General features: G+C 42.3%; 1 protein-coding gene across 5 annotated transcripts in view; it reads left to right on the top strand.

The window, feature by feature from the left end:
• LOC110984553 (atrial natriuretic peptide receptor 1-like) overlaps positions 1–22,468 on the top strand; it is an 81,561-nt gene extending 59,093 nt beyond the window's left edge. For all 5 annotated transcript variants that reach the window (XM_022244845.2, XM_087140073.1, XM_087140072.1 and 2 more), the window contains exons 4-22: positions 332–467; positions 2,848–2,942; positions 4,301–4,439; positions 6,306–6,390; positions 6,672–6,786; positions 7,466–7,528; positions 10,303–10,380; positions 11,162–11,275; positions 11,378–11,449; positions 12,626–12,776; positions 13,450–13,602; positions 13,994–14,168; positions 15,188–15,334; positions 15,960–16,083; positions 16,736–16,804; positions 17,469–17,643; positions 17,767–17,865; positions 18,242–18,333; positions 18,606–22,468. In XM_022244845.2, coding sequence (XP_022100537.2) covers positions 332–467; positions 2,848–2,942; positions 4,301–4,439; positions 6,306–6,390; positions 6,672–6,786; positions 7,466–7,528; positions 10,303–10,380; positions 11,162–11,275; positions 11,378–11,449; positions 12,626–12,776; positions 13,450–13,602; positions 13,994–14,168; positions 15,188–15,334; positions 15,960–16,083; positions 16,736–16,804; positions 17,469–17,643; positions 17,767–17,865; positions 18,242–18,333; positions 18,606–18,650 — 2,127 coding nt within the window. In that variant the 3' untranslated portion in view covers positions 18,651–22,468. The remainder of the gene's footprint in view (positions 1–331; positions 468–2,847; positions 2,943–4,300; positions 4,440–6,305; positions 6,391–6,671; positions 6,787–7,465; positions 7,529–10,302; positions 10,381–11,161; positions 11,276–11,377; positions 11,450–12,625; positions 12,777–13,449; positions 13,603–13,993; positions 14,169–15,187; positions 15,335–15,959; positions 16,084–16,735; positions 16,805–17,468; positions 17,644–17,766; positions 17,866–18,241; positions 18,334–18,605) is intronic.
• Positions 22,469–22,575: the final 107 nt, after the last annotated feature.

Consider the following 22,575-nt stretch of genomic DNA (forward strand, 5'->3'; position numbering starts at 1 on the left):
TAGATATTTATGTCTTGTTCAAGACTCGCCGAGGAGAATGGACGGACTAATGCCTGAGCCGCTGGCACCCCTTATGCATTGCCTCTGGTTTGCACAGAGGATCTTTTAAGCATTCCTGCACAATCACCTTCATTTTGTCAAGTTGCCAGCTAACAACCCACCTGGGTGAAGTCCTCCGAAAAGTTGGTAAGGTTTTCCGTAAATATCATTCTGTCTAACAGCTTTTGTTTGTGGCGGTGAATCTACGTTTGTTTTTCTTAGTAACCACCCAATAACTATTTACTTTCTTGAGCCGAGAGTGTAATTTGTAAGTGCTGTTTTTCCTCTTCAGGTGAATTTCTTTGCCACCTCGTTCCATGACGCTTTGATATTGTACTCACTAGCCATAAACGAGACTTTACATGAGGGTGGTGACATCCGTGATGGCATGGCGTTACGGGAGAAGATGTGGAACCGCACTTTCCAAGGTGATGCCATTGCATGATCCCTGTCCACTTTACGTATTATACTGTCATATCCCAGTGCATATTGAAGGGATCGTTGTATTGGTCCGGTACCACGTCCTCTGAATGCATTTTCCCAATCTCAGCTTTCGCCACGTCAGAAATACTTAACTGCTGTCTGAAGAATGCATGTGTCTATGAGCCCCAACGTGGACCAGGAGAGGGCGCAATTTGCTTAGAAACAGAAGCTCTTTTTGGGTCGGAACTGCAACCATAATGATCCTTACACTTAATGTTTCCTCACCGGAAATTAGGTCAGTACTGAACTTGTGTTGATCTCGTAGAATATAAGCTTACGAAATAAAGCCAAAGCATGAAGTCCAGGGCCGACATTGGTCACTAAACGGCAGTTCACACTTGGCGAAAAAGTAAACCCGAAGGCAGTTCGTAACCTCAGGTCAAATGGTCATGGAGCGACTTTGCAAAAGTTTAACCAAATTATTTCAAATTAAATGTTTCGGGAAGTCAATGCCGCTTTGCTTTTGTCTTCGCCGAAGATATGGACCTGCCTTTAAGCGTATTTTTCTTAGCATAGCCACGGTTAGAATTTTTTTTCCCGCTTTAACTGCATGATATTCGGTGCAGGGGCAAAACGTATTTCGAAATATGAAATGCGGACGCGATTCTACGCCATTGCTTTACCAACTAGGTGTGACGTCACTCAAGGGCGGATTCGGAATCAAACTTTTTCGGAAAAGGGCAAAAGACTATTGATATCCTTCCTTAAAGGTAAATCTAAACATTAAGGTTTTTACACGATTTTGAAAGACAGGGGAACGCAGTACTCTCCTGATCGCCGTTTTCCTTTAGGTCATATTAAAAACAGCCCTTGGGCACAGCCCCCGTTGCCCCCCTTTGATCTGCCAGCGACGTAACGTACCAACCAACAAAATCTCAGACCTGCTGTCTGCTTCCAGACTAGAAGGCTTGGGTGCATAGTCCATTCCAGTGTGTGCTCCAGCCTAACTTAATTAGAATCAGTGAGTGATCTCAGCAAGTCAATCAGGTACATTGAAAACACTGCAATGTACCGGGAAACAGAAACACCGATATGTTTCCTGGCTTGATTCAATTTCGAATGAAGTGATGGCTGGAAATTAACTTTAGGTTAAACCAAAAGCCAAAACCCAAAACGTGCTCTTTTAAAAAGTGTCTCAGGCCTTGTGAGTAATTTCATGGCGAGGTTGCGACGAAGTGCGTCTTCATCAAGCAAAAATGGAATTAATAAACGGATGAAATGTGTGATGACAATGTGTGATTAACTATCTCTTTGAAGCACTTCCAAGTGGATAATAGTATGATAAATGCTGACAGCAAAACATTTCAGAGAAATAGGCCTAATGTCCTATGAAAGAAACCGTTCCTTTTCGAATACCCATTTTTCTTTAAAAAGAGAGACCGGGGTTTCGAATACTACCTCGACGGCAGGCGCTACTTTTTCTCTACTGTTTGTTTGTGTATAACGTTTGTCGTTCATCTACCAAATGACAATGGAAGGTCATTGCGATTTGCTGTAAGATTTCTGTAAATCCTTTAAGGAGATTTCCTTCGTCAAGGAAACGTGTGTTGTCATCTAGCTAGAAGTAAAACGTCCCTCGTGACATGGACAAGCGATATGAGGTAGTCTCTTTTTATCCCCAATGCTGCAACTTCCATGGTTACGCTTTAATAACCCTTTTTCCATCAAAAATTCGAAGGAGGCTAAGAGAGTTTCTCTCCACTTTGAAAAACAAATCGATTTTAAAGATTTATCCGTCTTTTATGACGCAACTTCGATGACTGAACAAGTAGAATTGTCATTGTGCATAATAAGCAAATGTACACATTTGTGTCCACTAGTTTTGCTTTTTGCTTTAATGGAGTTGAACGCCACTGTAATCCCACAATGGCTGATTGTTTGCTCGGTGTTTTAATTACAAAAACGTAGGGCATACGCATAAAATCAGCAATTCATTTGGAACAGTTATGTTTCTAGTTGCCAAGTTAAAAACCCAGATTGCACAGCATTTTGTTTTTGAAAATCAGTTATCTTGTTGATTTAATAATGACGAATCAACTTGACGTACACAATTTCACATTATCTCCTTCGTTAAACCTATGGAGTACCGAAGTGTGACGCCATTTTGAACCAGGAAGTGTCAAGTCGCACTATAGTTCTCGCGCTATTAGCTTTTACACGCATTGTACGCATGATGTATTCACTTCAGTACTCTGTAGCTGTCAGGCTTGTGACAGCTTCACCTCGGTTTTTTGGAAAGGGGGAACATTGACATTGGCACACAGGACTTCATGAAGAGTATAAGAGCCGTATTATCATATCATTTTCCGCATGACATCCCCCCAGGTATCGGCGGTGAGGTTGGCATCACGGCCAACGGCGACCGAGTGGCTGTCTATTCCCTGTGGGACATGACCGACACTGAAAACGGAGTCTTTGAGGTAAGACGATTCGGCGTTCAATTTCCGTACGCAAAAAGCCACAGACGGTGAGGTCCACATCGTTTCCCAGTAGCATTTTGTCTAGTTCCGAAGGGACCGGACCGCATTGTTCAGGGTTTTTGCATGTTCTAAAATTGTTATATACCAGCGCTCTTGAAGTTAGTCTTGGCAATGATAAAGGAGGAGGGCTCGGGAGCCGATACAAAGACACTCTCTAAGCGAGTGTTGAGAAGTAGATGTCATTTAAACATATCTGGAAACGTCCATAATGTGGATATCGTCCACAGACAGTCAAGATAGAAGTCTGCTCTTACCACATTCTTTTACTTGGGTTTGCACTATGTTCGTATTGTCACGAATTGGAGTCGGTTCATACTACAGGCGAACGTGAAAGCGAACTGAATCGGACGTCACGATATATTTCCAGCCAAATTCCGCTCGATGTGAAGTGCATGTAATAAATCTTTTGCGATTTAAATTCAAATAAAAGCTGGTCCACTGAGTGATCTCATTGCGCATGCACGTAACAATTTAAATTCCTCAGACGAGAGACACTCAGGCTGTTGCAACACCTTGTGATTTGGGGCAAGCTTTTGAACAGCGACCACCATCTCTGGAATGGACTACTCTCTTTGCGCCATTCTTACCCATTGAAGACAGCGTATTGGTGCACGGCTTTTCTTATGTAACTAAGCGAAAGCTTGGCCCGAATCAGGAGGTATAGCAACAGTTTATTTAGTATGGCGAATTTACACTGTTATCGTCGCTTGAATTTAAAGAACTCACGGTACCAGAGTTGGTTTAAGTTTAACCAGAAAAAGGCTTATTCGAAGGCCGAATATTTGATCTGACGTCACAAATTCGCGTTTGTGTTCGCTTTCGCACCCGGTACGGGTAACTTGCCTTTAATGAACGTTTTTCGTCATAAATACCGCTGTAAATTGAGGTCTTTAATTCACTCCACCATCACGACAAAAATACTTTTCTGTTGCTAATCAGCGAAATGTTCAAACACATCACTGTTGAACTCCCCAGCACCAACCTCCCCCTTGTTCCTTTCACGGCACTTGCAACTTTCATCACCAACAACTCACCATTACACGTTATCATCACCACAGCCACCAATGGCGTAACTACAGGGTGAAATATTTGAAGCATAGTGGGGGTGTACGCATTTTTTTTCATGGGGCATTTAAAATAACTGTGGGTTTTTATGCTCTGTGCATTAAATATTTCAAACGGACGGGGGGAACCTGGGGGCACAGACTCCCACAGGGGGAAATCACATGCACCTTCCCCCCGCCCTTGTTTTGTTTCCTAAGATACAAAAATCACGATGCCAAACTTTTTTTTGTCAGGTGGTTGCCGATTACTATGGTATAACTCAAGAGATCAAGTTTCGCAAGCCGATCATCTGGCACGGCGGAAATGGGGAAGTTCCCAGAGACACGCCCATCTGTGGATTCTACAACGAGAACCCAGAATGCAATCCCAAAGGTGTGTTTTCCGTCATCCTGTGCATTTTTTATTTATTTTCTTATCTCTCCGACTTTCGTCTGCTAGATTTACCTTCGAAGTGAAGCCTACGGGATCTCAATACGCTCACATAATCATTGCAGCGCGTTGCATACAGCCGTTGCGTTGTGGCCATTGGAGAATCTGTTTTCTTTATATCCAGACAAATATCATCGAAAATGTAAGACAATACGGGCAATTCACAATCGTGCGTCTTTTCCAAATGAGGACTGGGTCGACAGATTTCGCGCATTGTGATTGGCCGACGCGTTGCGAATTGTTGGTGGCGCACTTTTATGAAATGCCCGTACTGCGGACACATGTATTTATTTCGACATACACAAAGACCATGACCAGGGCAATATTTTGAAAGTCGGGAGCCACTGGACTGAGGCCCTCTGTCGGCAATGAAATTAATTAGCAACAAAATTCAGACGTTGGTACAATGGTAGCATGACTCTCTGCTGCATCAGAGCCCTCTCAGCCTGCCTAAGTGAGAGCTTTACAGATGAACTCACAATTAATCTTCTAAAGCAGGCACGCTGCAGGAACTCAGACCACAGGACAAAGAAAGAGGTGTGGCTAGCCGAGTTTTTGAGTGCAAGCGTCACTCCAGTTATAAATATGTTTTTTTTTCCAGAGTTTATACCGCCACATACAAAGTTTCCAAATGTGTACCTTTGGACTTTTAAAGTACCGGACACTGCTGTTACAGTTTGTGTATAAACAGTATAAAACGCAACAACGAATAAACATGAAAATAGGTGCCTTTAAACAAATGAGATTTGTATTCGATATAAGAATGTAAAACTTACCTTGTAATTTTGGTGCATAACCCTTTCTGGGTATATTGCAGGCATAGAATGCAGGCATCATGGGAAAGTAAGTGTTCGTGTCAGTAACACTGAAAACCGAATGTGACGTCATTTTGAGCTAGAAAGTGCAGTCCAAACAAATGGAGTACACCCACGTGTTGGTTCACTCGCTGGTTCCCGCGCCAATGTCTTTAACACGCATACTTGCGCGCGTGACGTATTCACTTGGGTACCCCATACCACTTTACTTTAATAGAGTGGGAGACTTTGAGGTCTCTGATGAAGCACTGACTATTTTGATATCGTTTCATGGGGTCATTGTTGCTTACGAATTATTGTCATGACAGATATTAATACTAATAATTGTAATCATTAAATATATATCTTAATTGATAGGGAAAGTCTTGTAGAATATTGAAATGCACTTTCCATTAAAACACCAAAATGATAAATCAATAGAATAACAATCCAGTCTTAGATGGCAGACAGAGGTTTGATTGTTTCATTGTTTTTCAGTGGCTCCCCTTCAGGAAATATCGCCTGGAGCATGGTGCTAATAATTTTGTATGAATATTCAAAAGGCTAAACATTTTTGTAAAAGTGAAAAACATAGCAAGTTACATGCCGATTCTGTGCCAGTGTTAGTGTGTGTCTGTATGTAAACTGCTATTTTTTTACTTTTACGAAAATGTTTAGCCTTTTGAATATTCAAACAATTTTTTTTATTCCATCTGACGAAGGGCTGTATGCGTTGGTAATGGTTTCACGCGTTTTGTGTCAGAGCGTGTGTTGCACACATGAATGACATTTAGCGGGTACCGTATTTCCGATTTACAAGCAAGTAGTGTCAGAAAGAGTAGAAGAACTTTTAAAGACTTTTTTAAAAACCAATAACGACGATCTCGGAGAAAAGTACAACCTGGCCAGCTCTGTTAGAGTTAGTAATCTGTAATTTACACATGGCCTAATAAACATATCCATCCGAAACATAATTGTATTGATCTATTGTTTCCGAACTATGCCATATCTACAGAGAACAATACCGTACTGTTGGTATCGACAATCTTAGCAGCTTGCCTGGTGATTATTTCCGTCTGCGTCATGTTTGTAGTCTACAGGTCAGTTTTAAGTTAATGTTGCCACTTTTGTATACGGCACAGGCCTTTATAGTATTTACAACAAAATTCCATTCGAAAATACTGAAGGACATTAGTCATAATAGGAAGAAAGCTCATGCACAAATTATATTTTTAGTATGTGTCAGGCTTGCAAATTTTATTACTAGAAGTACGAAGTCATAGCAGTCACAGTAGACGTGTTAGAAACTTGGCGCAGTTTCGAAATTTAAGAATTCATATCAACTGAAATATCTGTCTCTGTTGATTTTTAATTGTGACAGGAGGATGAAACTGAACTCCGAGATTATGAACATGTCATGGAAAATCCGCTACGATGAGTTGATCTTTACCAATACGTTCAGGTCCACTTCATCTTCGATTCGGTCACTGTCGATGGTAAGTCTATGATGAACCTACGGACAGCCGAGCAGTGATATGACATGCATATGCAGTGGAACGCTGGTTTGTGAGAGTTTGTGTGATCATCGAAAAGGGCAGACTGAGGCACAAGTTACTCAAGAAAAGCCACTATGCAGTGAAATTCGTCAGATAAGATTTTACATTAAACTTCAAAAAGGTTGTATTCAATATAGAACAGTGTAATTACCTCCTTGGCTCGGAAATAATTTCTTCCTCGTAGGAAAATTTCCGATATTTATCCCAAATTCCTGTTAAGGGGAAACAAACGGCTGTATGCCAAAACCAACGGACTAAACTTTAGCTTTTGCATGAAGAGAAACAAACAAAAGCAAAATTGTTTCCTGCGTGAAAGTAATGTGATTAAATGGGTAACAGCAAACTGTCATCCTTAAGGCTGCAAAATTGTATTCAAACGTGCATGCCTTATTGGTAGTCCCAACAACCGTAAGTGACTTAGCTATGCGACTGCACGTACCATGCACCTTGGCACTAATGCGAATACAATCGAACACGAGCAACGATAGAATGTCCGCACATTACGCGATATGGTGTTTTTATTCATTAGGGAAGCAACTCACGAGGAAAAAAATCCGGCCAAGGCCGTAATTGAGACCACGAATGCTCAATCATGTCTTGATAATGTGATTGGTTTCAGGGAAGCTTGGATGCAGACGGTACCAATCGGAAGCAGATCTTCACCAAAGTCGCTCAGTATGAGGTAAGATAGATAGGTTGGCCACATAATTATTCTGATGATTTTTAGTGCAGGTTTGCGAACAGGCATTGGGCACGATGTACGTGCGTAAAAACCTTTCAAATTTTCCAGTTTCCCTTTTCTTTTCCAAAAATATTCCGGGCTGCTGTTCCTCAAAAGGACGGATCCAGAACCAATTTTTGGGGGGTCAACAAAATGGGGGGGCAACAATTTGGATTTGTTTTCACCCACTATTTTATGAGTTTATGGAGGGGTGAGGCTACATTTTTGTGCTTTTTTACACGCTTTTGGAAGGAGGGGGAATGAAATCGGCCAAACAACCTTTCTCCCATTTCCCCCCTTCCCTTCAGGGGCCACCACCATCTGTCTTACCTCTTCATGGTTCAAAATCAAGATGCTTGACTCCGCACCGTAAAATTAGGGTTCATTTACATACCCGAGCGGTACTTCAATGCGGTGACGGAAAGCGCGCGGTTTTCAACGCGATGTTGTAAATGACACAAGAACGGTGGAAACCCGCTTGGTATGTAAATCCACCAGCTTCATGTCATTTTAAACGGGGGGGGGGTGCTATGGGATTTTCTAACACACCGTCGACAACTTTCGTGAGCGTAATGGTGGTCTGATTCGGACACGTGACTTCCGTCACCTTGATTCCTTTCCCGTCTCTTCTCCATTCTTGCTGACTGCAGTACGGTGATTTTACCGACAAGACTGACTAATGGAGGGTGTGACACCCCTAACCAGAGCTGTCTATTGAGAGAGCGGCGCCAATGTCAGACTTTGGAACCAAAATGGCTGTTCATTATGCGATGGGCAGCACAGCGTACAGCTACTGCGTGCTAAGGCCGTGTCCGAAACGGGCTTCCAGAGCTACGGCTAGGTCTATTGTCTGCGCGTCTCCACACATTTCCAATGGAGCGAAGACCTAGACCTAGCTCTAGACAAGAGATTCGGATGCAGCCTAACTGTCCATGTGCACTGACGCATACGCACCATTTTGGTGACATCTAGATAGTGACACCCTCATGTCACAACTCCCTCTATAAAGAGCTCTGCCCCTTACCCCCTCAAGTGACGTTGTGTGCTAATCATCGTGCGAATGCTTCCCAAAATAACAAAGGCTCAATCATACGCTAGTCGCTCGGCTCAACCTAACAAAACTGGGCACAGAAGTTCGATCCGCGACAGTTTGCTAACCACTGGTCGATTCGCTTGGTGTTCGGTAAATGTTTCATGCATAGCTTAACAATCAAAATCAAACATTGGTTGACAATTTGTAGCCAATTGAACTTGCGCAATGCTAGTCATTCCGTGACATCACCCCTAAGGAGACCTCTGATTGGCCAGAAAGCGCTGTCTAAGCGAGATGTTTTTGAAAAAAAATCCCCTTACTTGGATGGATGGATATGGCCCCACTGCAGAGTCTGTGTTTACTCTCGGAGTATAAGGAAACCAATGTGTTGGATCTTATTACAGCGCGAAATTCCGTTACCACTCGACTGAGTAGATGGACCCTTAGGGTTCGTTGGAAAAAGCACCTCTTGTAATTACCGCCTATGCCATAGAACTCAAGGTTGTTGCTTGTCATGTATTTTCTTCATTATTACATACCAGGCCTTCATCTTAAACGTCCATTAGAATACGATGAAGCGCTTGCCTTGATTTGATGGAACCACCCGCCTTCATTAAGTCATTATGAACGCCATCTCTAATTTGCCCGGCCTATCGGTCAAAAATAAACGTGCACGAAGTGAATCCAGGCGATGTGCGCAATCATGGGAAGCACAAACACAAACCGACTTTCTCCCTTAAGAGATAATGCTAATAAGTGTTTTTGAGACCTCGGTAAAATCCATTTGTCAGCAGCAAAGACGGCTAAGATCAATCGAAAATTAGCGGTACGTCCATGATTTTCCAATGGGGCTGGCTGTAACACCGAAATTGAGTATTTTTGAGGGGTGATGACTAAGATGTTGGAAGGAAAGGCCCTCGTGAACAATCCCAGATTTTCAAATTTTATAATTGTTATCTTATAGCAAGAACAAAATTTCCGGATCTCTCAATTCCGTTATCACGCCAATCGATGACACTGGTGGGCAGAGATCGGTTAAGTTACCCCGAACCCCATCAGGACCGGCCCAGTACAGTGGATGGTAATTTCTTGCTTCCAACGGGATATTTTGAAGCACTATTACATAAAATCCATAAAAGTTTTCTTTCAGTCCTTTTAGAGTGAGAGCATGCATTATGTGCAGTGTTTTAAAACAACCTAGCCAAAATGTTGACTGATTTTCCTAGTTAACGTTGGAAAATCATGTTTTCTGACAAGATTCCTATTCGATGCCTTTGAAATATCAATGAAGTGACTAACAAAAATCTAGCCAGATTGACTAATTTTCAGTTGCACCCAGCTGACCCTGAAGAGCTAGTCAAATTTGACTGAATTCTAGTCAAATTTGACTGATCCTTTTCAGAGTGTAAAACCTTGAGTTTTGTGCCGCAAAGTGTGGCCTCTGCCCTCGCGGACAAAAGCAGCAAAGCCTTTATGAAGAAAAAGTCGAAGTACGGAGGGGAAAATTAAAATGCATCAATGCCGGAAGCTTTGACGCTTTGGGAATAAAATTTTGCGGGGAAAAATCTTGTTTAATGCCACGTCTTTCGCACGCAGGAAGGCAAGGCCGTGTTGGTAGAAGATCGTCATTTAGGTTCAGGTCAGGTCTGTCATTATCTCTCCGTCGTGCGATTTCTATCTGCTTTTTAAAATCACCGTTCAGGGTCGAATGGTAGCACTGAAGCCGTTGTACGCGGAGAAACTGGAGCTGACGATGACTCTGTTGAAGGAATTTAGAAAGGTGGGTACATGGCGAACAATTTTTTATCTATTTTTTTTTTGATCGAAGGAGATAAAAACGGAAAAAGGAAATGATAGGTGTTGTGATGGAGGTCAATGACTCGTGCCCTCAGCCAATTCTCAAGGACACGGTTGCGGCTCCCTGCTGCGTCCAGTCGGTTCAGACAAGACTGTCTATTTGACTTGATGTCTGATGAGGATTTCTTTCCGCCTCGGTCTCAACTGAGAACGCCCCAGGTGGTTTAATTGGTTTCCTCAGCTTGACTGGAAACCACACATTAATTAGTTGGTTTCACGTATTCTGTGACTTTAAGTTTCAACTCGTGTTACATGATTAACATTAATAATGATTTTATTCCGATTAAATTAATACTCCGACTAATTGGAGTTGGGTTGGCGTATAGTGGTTCTTTCCTCGCCGTCCACCTTCGCCGTCCGGGTTCGATTCCCGGCTCGGTCCACATGTGCATTGGGTTTTCAGCCCCCATCTGATTCCGTGGGTTTTGCCCGAAATATTCTTTGGGGGTTTTCCTCCCACCACTAAAAATGTAACTGCTCGTCATTGTCTCCTCTCTACAGATTTCTTCAGGCTTGCGAGCTACAGTGCCTCGGGCACTTTTGAGGAATCGTTTGTGTCATTACCAGAAATAAATAATAATAATACTCTACACTGCCGGTGTGTCAAGCCACGAACGTAAATTAGCAAAATTTATTGTGAAACGATCCAACTTATAGCATGTGATTTAATTCATTTTATGTTAACTGTGTTTTGATGCATACAGCTTCGACGGATGGAACATAGCAATGTTGTCCGTTTCGTTGGTGCCTGCATCGACGGTCCTGATAATTCAAAGAACACATTCATCACCGAGTACTGCAGTAAAGGAAGCCTTCAGGTAAAAAAGAGCTATTTTTATCAAACAATGACTGACGTAAACATTCTTTTAAATGGCGTAATCAGAAATTGAGTATGTCTATCCGAATGACTTCTTTCTCAGGATATTCTGGAGAACGATGCCCTGAAGCTGGACGCAGACTTCAAGCGTTCTCTTCTGCTGGATGTTGTACAGGTATTTTTCTAACAACAAACAATACCCTAGGTTTCGATGGCGATCGAATATGTTGTTACGAAGTTTGATTGACCCTTTGTTCAATTTCATGAGCTGACGTTTGTTTTTGCTGCTGTACCTGACTTCCATTTCCTTTTTGGTGCCTTCGAATGCATTTACCGGTCACGTTTTGATGTTCCTTGAAAAGTATTCGATTTACATATCGGCGTAAGACGAACATAGAGCAGTCCATTTTGCGTCATTTGCGAGTGAACGCTGACACAAAAGTAGTTTCAGAGAATGTCAAATAATTCTGGTATATTTAGTCTGAAATAGCTGCACTACTGAGGTTTCCTCCCCAAATGACATCACGCATGTGCTTATAATGAACATGTAGATTTGCGTTTCACAAAAATAAAAAGGGTACAAAAATTGAAAGAATTGTAAATATAAATTAAAGCTAAATGGATCACATTTGTGAATTTACAAGGACTGCGTTATAAAATTGACATTGCCCCAACCCATCAACGGCCTGTTAACTTACCGTGAAATTCAATAATTGGAAGACTAAATGGAATAATGAAAGTTTAAATGATGCCGGGAAAACCTATACCAATGCATGAAAGTTGGACCAAAGCCTGGATACCTGTCCTGAGTATAGGAAAAGGATCCCTGTACTAAGAAGTAACTACAATATGTAGAATTTAAATTCACTTGACTCCAAGCTCAAAACAAGACCGTGCCTTCGGACGTAACGCTTAAACCCTGGCCAGAGCTAACTAACCTTAGACTTCGTTTAGACTGAGTCCCAAAGGAAGTGATTTAGAAACATGAAGCAAGCGGCACTCGAGTCGGGGTCAAGGCAAACCCTGTTTTTTTTTCCAGATTGAGGCCTGTTATAATCTTGGGTTTGCTTCTGATAGAGCTTGTTCGATTAATAGACGATGGGCCGTGTTTTCCATATAACTGCCAATCACATCCACATTGCCACGTTGCGAGGTTAGGATTACGATCTGCGGAGCTGCGGCTTTAGGAACTGTTGTCGGCTCTCTGGAATGTGTTATCTTATTAACCTATGTACTTTTTTAACGGGTCGGTTCCTCCCCGTTTTGGATATCCAAGAATAAACTTGAAAACAGCTCTTGCAGAAGAGGCAGCACCATTGCCAACATGTTTTTCTCTCCTAATTGTATTAAGGGTCTCAACTACATTCACCACAGTGAAATGGGCGTGCACGGCCGACTGCGCTCATCTAACTGCGTCGTGGACAGCCGCTTCGTCATCAAACTGGCCGATTTTGGCCTACTCACCTACAGAGACAAGCCCTCGGAACAAGCTGATATGACAAGTAGCCCATAACTTTAATTCTGTGTTAATAGAATAGCTGTATCAGTGTGAAAAGGGGTTTTGCCTCTTAAGTGTCATACATGTGTCAGTTTGGTTGAAAAAGGTGTAGTAATATCCCACAAATGCACAACTTTAGCATACGCCGCTGGCTCATTCAGTTTATTAAGTTTTGTCATGTTGCTGCCACCAAGCGTCGGAAAAGCCCTTTTGCCCACCCCACTGCGTTTGTCCGTGCACGCACCCACCAGGCAGTCGGGGTCTATAAGTCTGTTTTATACAAGTTTAGAATATGTCAGAACGCCAGTCGAGTGTGTCAGTCACGGACTCCAAAACAAATTTGTGAAGGTTGGCAAGCTTTAATTGGGGGAGGGGGCAAAAGATGAGGAATTTTTCATTAAACCTTTTATGGCCTTACTGATGGATGAAGCTACATTTGGGGCTTTTTACATGCCTTTGAAGGCGTAAATATTTTCAAATAAACCAAACAACGAAAAAACATTTGGGGGGGCGTTTCCCCCCCTCGCTCCCTCCCCCATCCACCCTTCTCTCCACCTTACAACAGTCAGTGACGTGATGCGACTTAACATCACGCAAGTGCGATGTAGCACCGGGCCCATAGAACATCATGGGCCTGGTGTTAAATGGCATGTTCATTTCTTTCTCGCGAATTACAGAAATGTTGTGGAAGGCTCCTGAACTCCTCCGGCAGCCAAGCAAGGCAGTAACTAAAGAGGGCGACGTTTATGCCGTTGGAATCATTATTCAGGAGGTGGTGACTAGAGGGCTGCCCTTCGACCAAGAGCGCCACGCCAACATGGACATCAAAGGTGAAGCAAATGGCTGCCACTTAAACCGACCGTATCCCCCTTTCTAATGCACTCCACACCAGAATGCTTCTCATCAAAATAACGAAATTGGAATTCACTTCAGAATTCCCAAAAATGAATTGGAGGTCTTTCTGGTGCCAACTGGACAAAAGATGTGAAAAGAGTTATGTTATTATACACGAATATGATGGCCAAGGTTACGTTATCGTTGGACATTCCCAGTCGCGAAAGGTATTTTGACAGCTTACCCAGTTTTCCATGGCAGTTCATTCCGAACAAAACCCCAGTGCCATACTGGAACGTCCAGACACCACGTCGGTGAGTTCGTGAATACTTTCCAAGTGGGAACTTTAGGCATGGAGACTGACTATGATTTTGTTTTATCCTGCAGCCATTCTGGAAAAGCTCATCACCATTCCCCAATCGTCGAAGCCCTTTCGACCAAAAGTACCGGCCGGTGACTGTAGTTCGGAGATGCACGCAATCATGGCGAAGTGTTGGGAGGAAGCACCGTCCGATCGACCCAGCTCTGACGCGGTCCTGTCAGACATGAAGAGAATGTGCAAGTATGTCTTAACTGAGCAAGTCGCTCACGCGTGGCGCAGTCTGTATCCTATGCGGAATTTCGTGCCATTGGTATTGGCACAACTCGTGTGAAAACCGCCGCAAATGCTTTTATTACCGTGCAAGTTTCTTGTGAACGTATGAGCCAGTCACGTGGCTGTACATGCGCAGAAGGCGTCACTACACAGACCACGAAAGAAACTGCTTAGACAGATTTCGGCACTCTAGTTAATTTGTTCGTGCTCGGACGCGTTTCCGCATGACACAACACGTACGAGAGTTCGTATAAGGATGCAAAAGTTCAGTTTCGGCGTGACTTTCACGTCCGCACGTGATATTTCACACAGCAACGTCGCAACATTGGTGGCGCTAATTTCTTAAAGAACAACATCAATTCACCCCGTGCAACTGTAACTCAGAGGCATTGCTATCCAAACAAACGATACATCGCGCGTCATTCAAGTGAGAATTAGGAATACAACTCAGTACTAATGTGGTGTGCAGAAACGAAACTTCATACGTATCGGTTCCGTACCAAGTTGCTTCCATACGTCGTAGTCCGTGGAGCTTTTTTCCCATTACGTATAACAAGACAGCCTCAAGTGATAACGTCGTCAGCAAAAAGATATATACGGATACGTGCGCGCATTTTCTGTTTGCCGAAACAGGCGCAAGCCCGACGTGCTCTCCATTCAATATCAATTTCCAGTCCTATGCTTGACCTGCATCGACAGGACAGATCTCGTAATGACAAACTGCATCAGAAGGACCCAGGAAATGACCTGAACAAACATCATGGAACACCTGTTTAAAAGTTTTAAGAGCACTTCCTCATTTACCGCGGTGTCTATGTAGGCAGCTAACACCACTCAGCCTAGAATCAAGTTCGCCGTGTACGAGTATCAAAGCGGGAATATTTCGTGGGCCCTGTTAGTCAATTCGAAAACATTAATTTTGCTACACAAGCGCAAGTTATTCCAACAAAATAATTGAACCACCCGCGGTGTACTTGTTTTCACAGAGGTGGCTCGGGCGGAATCTTGGACAATCTGCTGAACCGCATGGAGGCTTACGCAAACAACCTGGAGGGCCTCGTGGAAGAGAGAACCTCAGCCTTCCTAGAGGAGAAGAAGCGGGCGGAGACACTCTTGTATGAAGTTTTACCCAAGTAAGTCCAGGATCGATCAATCCACTGCCGTGCTTGTATGAAAACCAACCATGGGAACCTGTACTTGAAGCACTGCTTTCGTTGATAGGCTCGTGACACTTATCTAATGAGGTGTTATCCCCAAGCACGTCCATGATCAATGCCTTTCCATACCTGGATGGAGTCTAACCTCTGCCATGACCATGCCCTAATACAGGTTCCATGAATTGTTTCTACTATTCCTTTATATTTCCAAAAGGAGTGGACTGGGAAAAACACACAGATGTAATGCTCGATCTGTTCACTTTAGGTTGACCGAGTTGCAGCAGGATAACGCAAGATTTATGGAATTTGTGCGTTTTAATCTCCTTACCCCCCCCCCAGAAATTTTCTTTTGGACCTTCAAGTGTGTGCTACCAAATGTTGAATGTGCTGTTACATTTAACTGAGGTAAAATATGACCAGCTTTAGGAGAGAGTTTGCCAAAGAGGTCAGAAGATAACTTGACCGACCCTTGAGCAAATTAGCAACATGTTGAGCAACAGAATGTACTAATTTGGGTGAGTCGGCGGGTGGAACTCCTTTGGTTAATCAACACGGTGATTGCTTCTTATCGAACAGAGCTTCTTGTGTTTGCCATTTGCAGATCCGTTGCTGATCAGCTGAAGACCGGGTCACCCGTCCATCCTGAGGCGTATGACAGTGTCACTATCTTTTTCAGTGACATCGTGGGGTTCACCGAGCTGTCCTCGCGTAGCACCCCAATGCAGGTATACAAATGCGACGGTGACAGATGCAGTGAATGTCAATGTAACTGATAATACCATTCTAAGTACGAAAAATTTACTCCAAGAAACGAAACAGCACTGATGAAATTATGTATCGCAAACGTGTACTTCCTTCTGATACAACCTGAGCCCATTAGCGGATCGGTTTTTTGGGGGGAGGGGGGTAACTGTGCATGATGTAGGCTTAGACCATTTGCCAAAATATTTACAAATTGTGTTTTTGTCACCGGGCACCGACTCCAGTGTGCAAAAGGAACACACCTGTGTACTAATTACTCAAAATAGGCCCACCTATCAAAATTTATCATAAAACAAATAAGAGCCTAATTTTCGGTGTACCTTGATGGGTGACGTGACACTGACGAGTCGATGCCGGCTAACTTGCAAACCGCCCCTTTAAAACGTTGTAGGGCCCATACCGCAGTGCGTCTTTACAAATTGACATTCTGATTTTTGTGTTCCCATTGGACAAACACCTTTTTGGAAGCTGAGGATAGCTGTCCATAACCGCTCCTTTAATGAGATTGCCAACGCTTGCTAATTTAGGAGTTCATTTCTTCCCCCAAAAGACCCTGTCTTGGGCTCGTTTAACTCTGTCAGACGTCTTTACACATTTTTTTCTTTTGCATCCAAGGTGGTAGCACTGTTGAACGACCTGTACACCTGCTTCGATGAGACCATTGGTAACTTTGACGTCTATAAAGTGAGGAAAATTTTGGAGATGGCTTGGGGAAATGTGAAAGACCTTTTTAGCGTTTATTTTGTTCGCCCGTTCATTACTCCTGAGTCCAGCACTATACCCCTGGTTTGATGGCGACATTTTTAGGACAGGGAAGAATCCAAATGTATAAGCAAATTTAGAGGGAAAACCGAATGCTTTGTGGGTTTGTCAAAGTTAATATCCTTTAGGCCCTTATTGCACAGCCTAAAAATGAACATTTTGGTGGTTATAGGTTTTTGTCCCAGGTAGCATCTGATTCAACTACCAACTGCTGTTATAAGCAAGCCTTTTACAGCAAACTGCCAATTGTTGGAACGTGGAAGTAATATATAATCGTACTAGGTAATATGGGTGTCATGCTAATAAAGTTATAGGCTAAGGTCGATAACAATTTGGAGTGAGTGGCATTCATTCCCTTGAATGGAACACATTTTCAGGCTACAATTTTGATCAGTAAACTGAATAACATTATTGATGGTAAGAAGTAAAACAAAATACACAATTCAGGTTCCTTTTATAATATATTACCGGCACACTTCGCAAAGTGGCATATTTTTTCAGAAGCCTCTAATACTAACAGCGACGGGTAGTCAGATCAGGTAGAATGAGAAGATCTTCACCCTGTTTTATCTTTGTCACTATCCAGGTAGAGACAATTGGTGATGCGTACATGGTGGTGTCCGGCCTGCCGATCCGCAACGGCAACGCGCATGCGACTCACGTGGCCAAGATGGCGCTTGCCTTGCTGGCAAGCGTAGGGACATTCAAGGTCTCCCATCGGCCAGATTGGAAGCTGTTGCTGCGGGCTGGCATACACTCAGGTAAGAGGGCCTCCTTGGGAATTCCTCACTGATGCAGATACGTTTGTCAGAAAGGAACATAATTGGACATGTTTTAATATAAACTGTTTACAAATCGTGCAATTTTGACTTTCTTTTCAAAAGGAGCTTGTGTAGCTGGCGTGGTTGGTCTCAAGATGCCACGTTACTGCCTGTTTGGTGATACAGTTAACACAGCGTCAAGGATGGAATCAAACGGAGAACGTGAGCAATGAAATTTTGGTGTTGAAAGACGTCTAAGGTATTAAGGCCAGTTTATACTTGGCGCAAGAACGAATACAAACGGGAATTTGTGACGTTCAGTTCAAATCTTCGCGCTGCGTATTCGCAAAAGTCGAACACACTTCAGCTTGAGCGAAAATTTGCCGTCAGTCTTTCTTGACGTCAAATTCGTTTCGCTTTCACATTCGCTTATAGTATGAACTGGCCTTTACAGGTGTGGTAAGGGTGATATTTTTCTTCATGATTACTTAGAATTACAGTTTTTCATAAAATTGCTGTGGCTTTTTTATGATCTCATACATTAATTTTGATACATATTTGTGACATTATTTTCCTTCACTTATGGTCATATTGCTAGCTCTAAAAATTCACATTAGCAGTTCAACCTCGGCCATACTTCGGGAGTCTGACGTTTTCAACATCGAAGAAAGAGGGGAAATTGAAATGAAGGTATGATTTCTTACATGCTGATCTTTCTCTTACAGAAAGCAGCTCTTTTCATCCGTTTTCAAAAATTACAGTATTCGTTATTCAAAGATTTTACTAAATTTGCAGACGCATTAGAAACAAAGGCAGACATGCGGCTATTAGTGTGTACTGTTATCACTGTAGTTGTAATTTCTCAGTTAAACAAATTGTAGACTTTTTTCTCGTCATAGTTAAAGAAGGAATCAATATAACGACTCTGACCTAACCCCAAAATTTGAAATTCCTTTTGACAGGGGAAAGGAAAGCAACTCACTTACTGGTTGCTAGGACAAAAGTAGCAATGCCTTCAAGTCCATGTCTTGCACCAAGAAGACCCTTAAGATAAATGTTATATTGCTTCACAATTCAGCCTATAGTTATTATAATAATCTATTGTGTTGAAAATTACTTAAATTGTTTCCTTTTGTGCAATTCTGAAAGGATGTTTTAAATAATGTAGCCCATCCTTTTGAAAATGGCGATATTTATATAGGCTTACTGTTGGTCCGTCCTAGACGTATTTTTAAAAGAGTAACCACGCTGAGAAGGTTCAAAGTGCAGTGGCAGGGGTTTTAAAAGTGAAATTTTGGCTCCTGTAGAAATGAACTCGAAACGACGAAAATTTGTTAAAAGTTCAAAACTGGTACAGTGAAAATTGGCCTATTGTGTTGAATAATGCATGAGTCATGGTAGTAAGCCCATTACTAGACTAAACGGGAAGAAAAGTCCAATGTTGCAGTAGGCAAACAAAACTGGTTTAGCACCTCTGGTAAATGTATGCAGTGTGTTGTAGTTTACTAATACCATTTACTTTTCATCATGTTAATGAAAACGTATCATTGTTTCCAACAAAATATTTTACGTCTTTCACCAAAAAATACCGTTACACTTGAATTTGTCTTTCCGTGTCTATTAACTTACTAAAATCGTGGCATTGTATTCACTGTCAATAAAATTAATCAGATTAGACGCCATATCTGTGGTGGCGTCGCACTAACACACACATTATTCAGCTTGAGGCGCGCGTGCATTTAGCAAATCGCGCACCCTATTGGTCGAGGAGGGGTGGAACGCGCGCGAACCACCTGTCCACGCGTGTGGTGCCACCGCAGTAATGGCTTCCAATTCTGATTGCTGAATTACACTCAGGTAAGAGAAAAAAGTACACAGTGTACTAAGGTACACTATGTTAAGGTAAGAGTGCGATTGTGGGTGTTAGCAAAAACTCATGGAACTATGAAGAATAGGCATTTCAGTTATGTTTTTGCCACAAAAAGTGCACATTTAGGTCTACTCTATGTCACACAGCATGTTTTTGAAATCGACGTAGTCGACAATTGTATTTCTGTACAGCCTTCGGTACAATTTGTTATGTGTGATTGGAAATACTAACAGATTCGTCCACAAACGCGTGGGAATACGGGCGTTTCATAATAGTGCGCCTGCAGCGCCTCCAAGAGTTTGCAACGCGCTGACCAATCACCAAGCGCGAAATCTGTCGACCCAATGCGCGTTTGGAAAGGGTCGACAGATTTCGCGCGCGTTGTGATTTGCCAACGCGTTGCAAACTCTTGGAGGCGCACTATCCGCCCCGAGTTGAAGTGCACCCTCAAGTGGCAAAAGAAGGACAGATATTAAAGTTTTCCACGCGGGTTCTTCCACGCGGTCTGCGTGTACGCAAAAACCATACATTAAGGAATAAATAAACGCGCCATTGATCTCCATTATAAACGCAGGCTTAGCGGTGCGTACCAAAAAAAAAAAAAACACGCCTTTGTTTGTTGCGCTCGGAGCGGATGTGAATCGTCCGTATCCCATGTACATACATGTTCAGGAAAGTTTGTCATAAATTTTGCCATACAGTAATCTGCAGAGAGTCAAGTATGGCTTCAGAACCATATTTCTGGAGGGGTGAGGCTGCATTGCATTTTGGGGGGTTGTTAAACACACTTTTGGAAGATAGGAGAGAAAAAGGTACCCCATCGCCTTTTTGTTAAGATGCTTTTTTCAAGAACTGGGCTGGGGGGGGCTACTTTTGTGGAATGGCTTCTCCCCCCGATCCCTTTATTCGCTGTAACATTAACCTACATGTATTTGAGGGCAATACTGAAGGATCATGGAAGCTCATATATGTTGTGGCAAGGCTGACAGTTACGGTAAGGAGAAACGATGAATAGTGGAAATTCTTTCATTTGAATGGGTGGGTCCGCGAATTCCAGTCAAGGAATCTCAACCTTTTTTTGAAGCCCCTCCCTTTACTTGTATCTGTTGTACAGAGGAACAAAAGGTTTTTGGTTCATGCCGAGAGATGATTCGGACGATTCAAGCCATTGTACGGAGCTGGCTAGCTACGTGTATTTTGATCTAGATCGGCATGTACACGAAAGAATTAGGCTACTCCTGGCCCGAGCCATTGATAATTGTGCAACTCTTCCACTGGGTGGACAAGTACGAGATAGTTTTTCTTTCACATGCGCATTACACAGAGTGCATGCTATCGAAGTCACACACAGACACATGCAGCCGGCACCATTAGTGGATCGTAGGGCGTACACACTGTCTTCATTATCCCTTAAGTCCCAATGGATTGTGTGAAAGTTACCTGTGGAAATATGCAGGATTCAAGTTATCAAATGTTATCGACATGACTTTACGGAGTTAGGGGCTTTTTACACCTAAACGAGCAAGTTTGGTGAACCACGATTCACCGTCTCTTCAAATGAAAACCACGTTTCACAACCTTGGAATTAGACGCTTACTCATCATCGAAATCCCTCGGTCACCGTAAGAAAATGATTTCGTTTGACAAGCACGTGCATTTGGAATATCACCAGGAAAGTGTTAATAGGTAAGTTTCTGCACTATTGATCTGTTCTGTAAAGTTATACATTGCAGAAATTGTCATCGTTATAGTTATTTTTTAGAAATTATTTGCTTTAGTAACGGATGGAGAGTTAAGCTGAGGTTAAACTGGAATTAATTAATTGCCTTAATGCAAGTTTTAAAAACACAGACTAACAATCACAATTACAGTTTACCATTGGTATTTAAATAAATAGGCTAAACACGGCAAAATGATCAAATAAAATGGATGGAGTTTGTATAAAAATGAACGAGACGCATTAAAAATATAAGTGAAGTGCAAGGAGTCTTGGACAATAAATGAAAATCTGCAATCGCTACCAAACAGGAAACAAAAAGATGTTAGCGCAGCAAATCGGAAAAGAGTGAAGATCAACCATAGAGCGTCTACGATGATGAACCTGACTGTTACGAGCGTTGCTCATTGTGCTTTACGTTGGAATGACTCAATGTTACAACTGCAATTTCTGTAGTCATGAAATCAATTTTGATCGCCATTTTCTTTAACCCTAACACTCCTGAGTCCTCCAACAGGTGAAGGATTGAGGAGTGTTAGGGTTTTAAAAAAAAGGACAGCTGTACACTTCTCAGAATAATCGACATTTTCTGAATATCACCATCTTGAGTGGTTTAAGAATTTCAAGGGCAGGCACAAGTATTTTTGGGTGTCTATCGACCCGACAGCCGAGCCTTTCGGGCACCTTGTAGTGTGGCACATTTTGTTTTGAATCTTAGGACTGGTCCGTTTGAGCTTAGTCTGACAATGTTGGACTCTGATTTTCTGTGACGCTAGCTAAACGAAATGCCAAAAACTAAGTTCACCACGTGTTTTTATTCCGGAATTTTTTTTCTCCTAACTTGTGATAAGTTGCCGGGAAAAGTTCCTGCTCTCATCCAAAAAAAAAAATAAAAACAAAAATAAAAGTTTAAAAAAGTATTAAAAAAAAGAAAAACCATTTAAAAAGTTGAATAGCTGGGTCATTATTGGCGTGAAATCAATCAAGAATGTCAAACTGTGACGTCAGATAAAACATTTGTTTTGTGAATTCCTTAAAGTTGAACTCATTAATTTCAAACGAATTTCGCAGCAAATGTTTTGAGACGTCAAATTTGCTTCATTTTGAGGGTTCTCCTGACTACTGACCTTTACTAACTAGACCTGTATATGTATATATTTTTGCACATTGAAAGGCACATAATTATGTATGCACAATGTTGTTCCACTTAACTAGATATTAAACCACTCGAACACACAGTTTTGTCAACAGTTCTGCCCTTTTTTCGTCTCGCGTGTGTGTGTAATAACGGTTGTGCTTTCATATACAAAAACGAATGTTTAGAAGTGGGTTTTAAACTGGTGAC

The sequence above is a fragment of the Acanthaster planci genome, linkage group LG08 (assembly GCF_054643075.1).
Source record: "Acanthaster planci isolate LZ-2023a linkage group LG08, COTS_SCS, whole genome shotgun sequence".
NCBI lineage: Eukaryota > Metazoa > Echinodermata > Asteroidea > Valvatida > Acanthasteridae > Acanthaster > Acanthaster planci.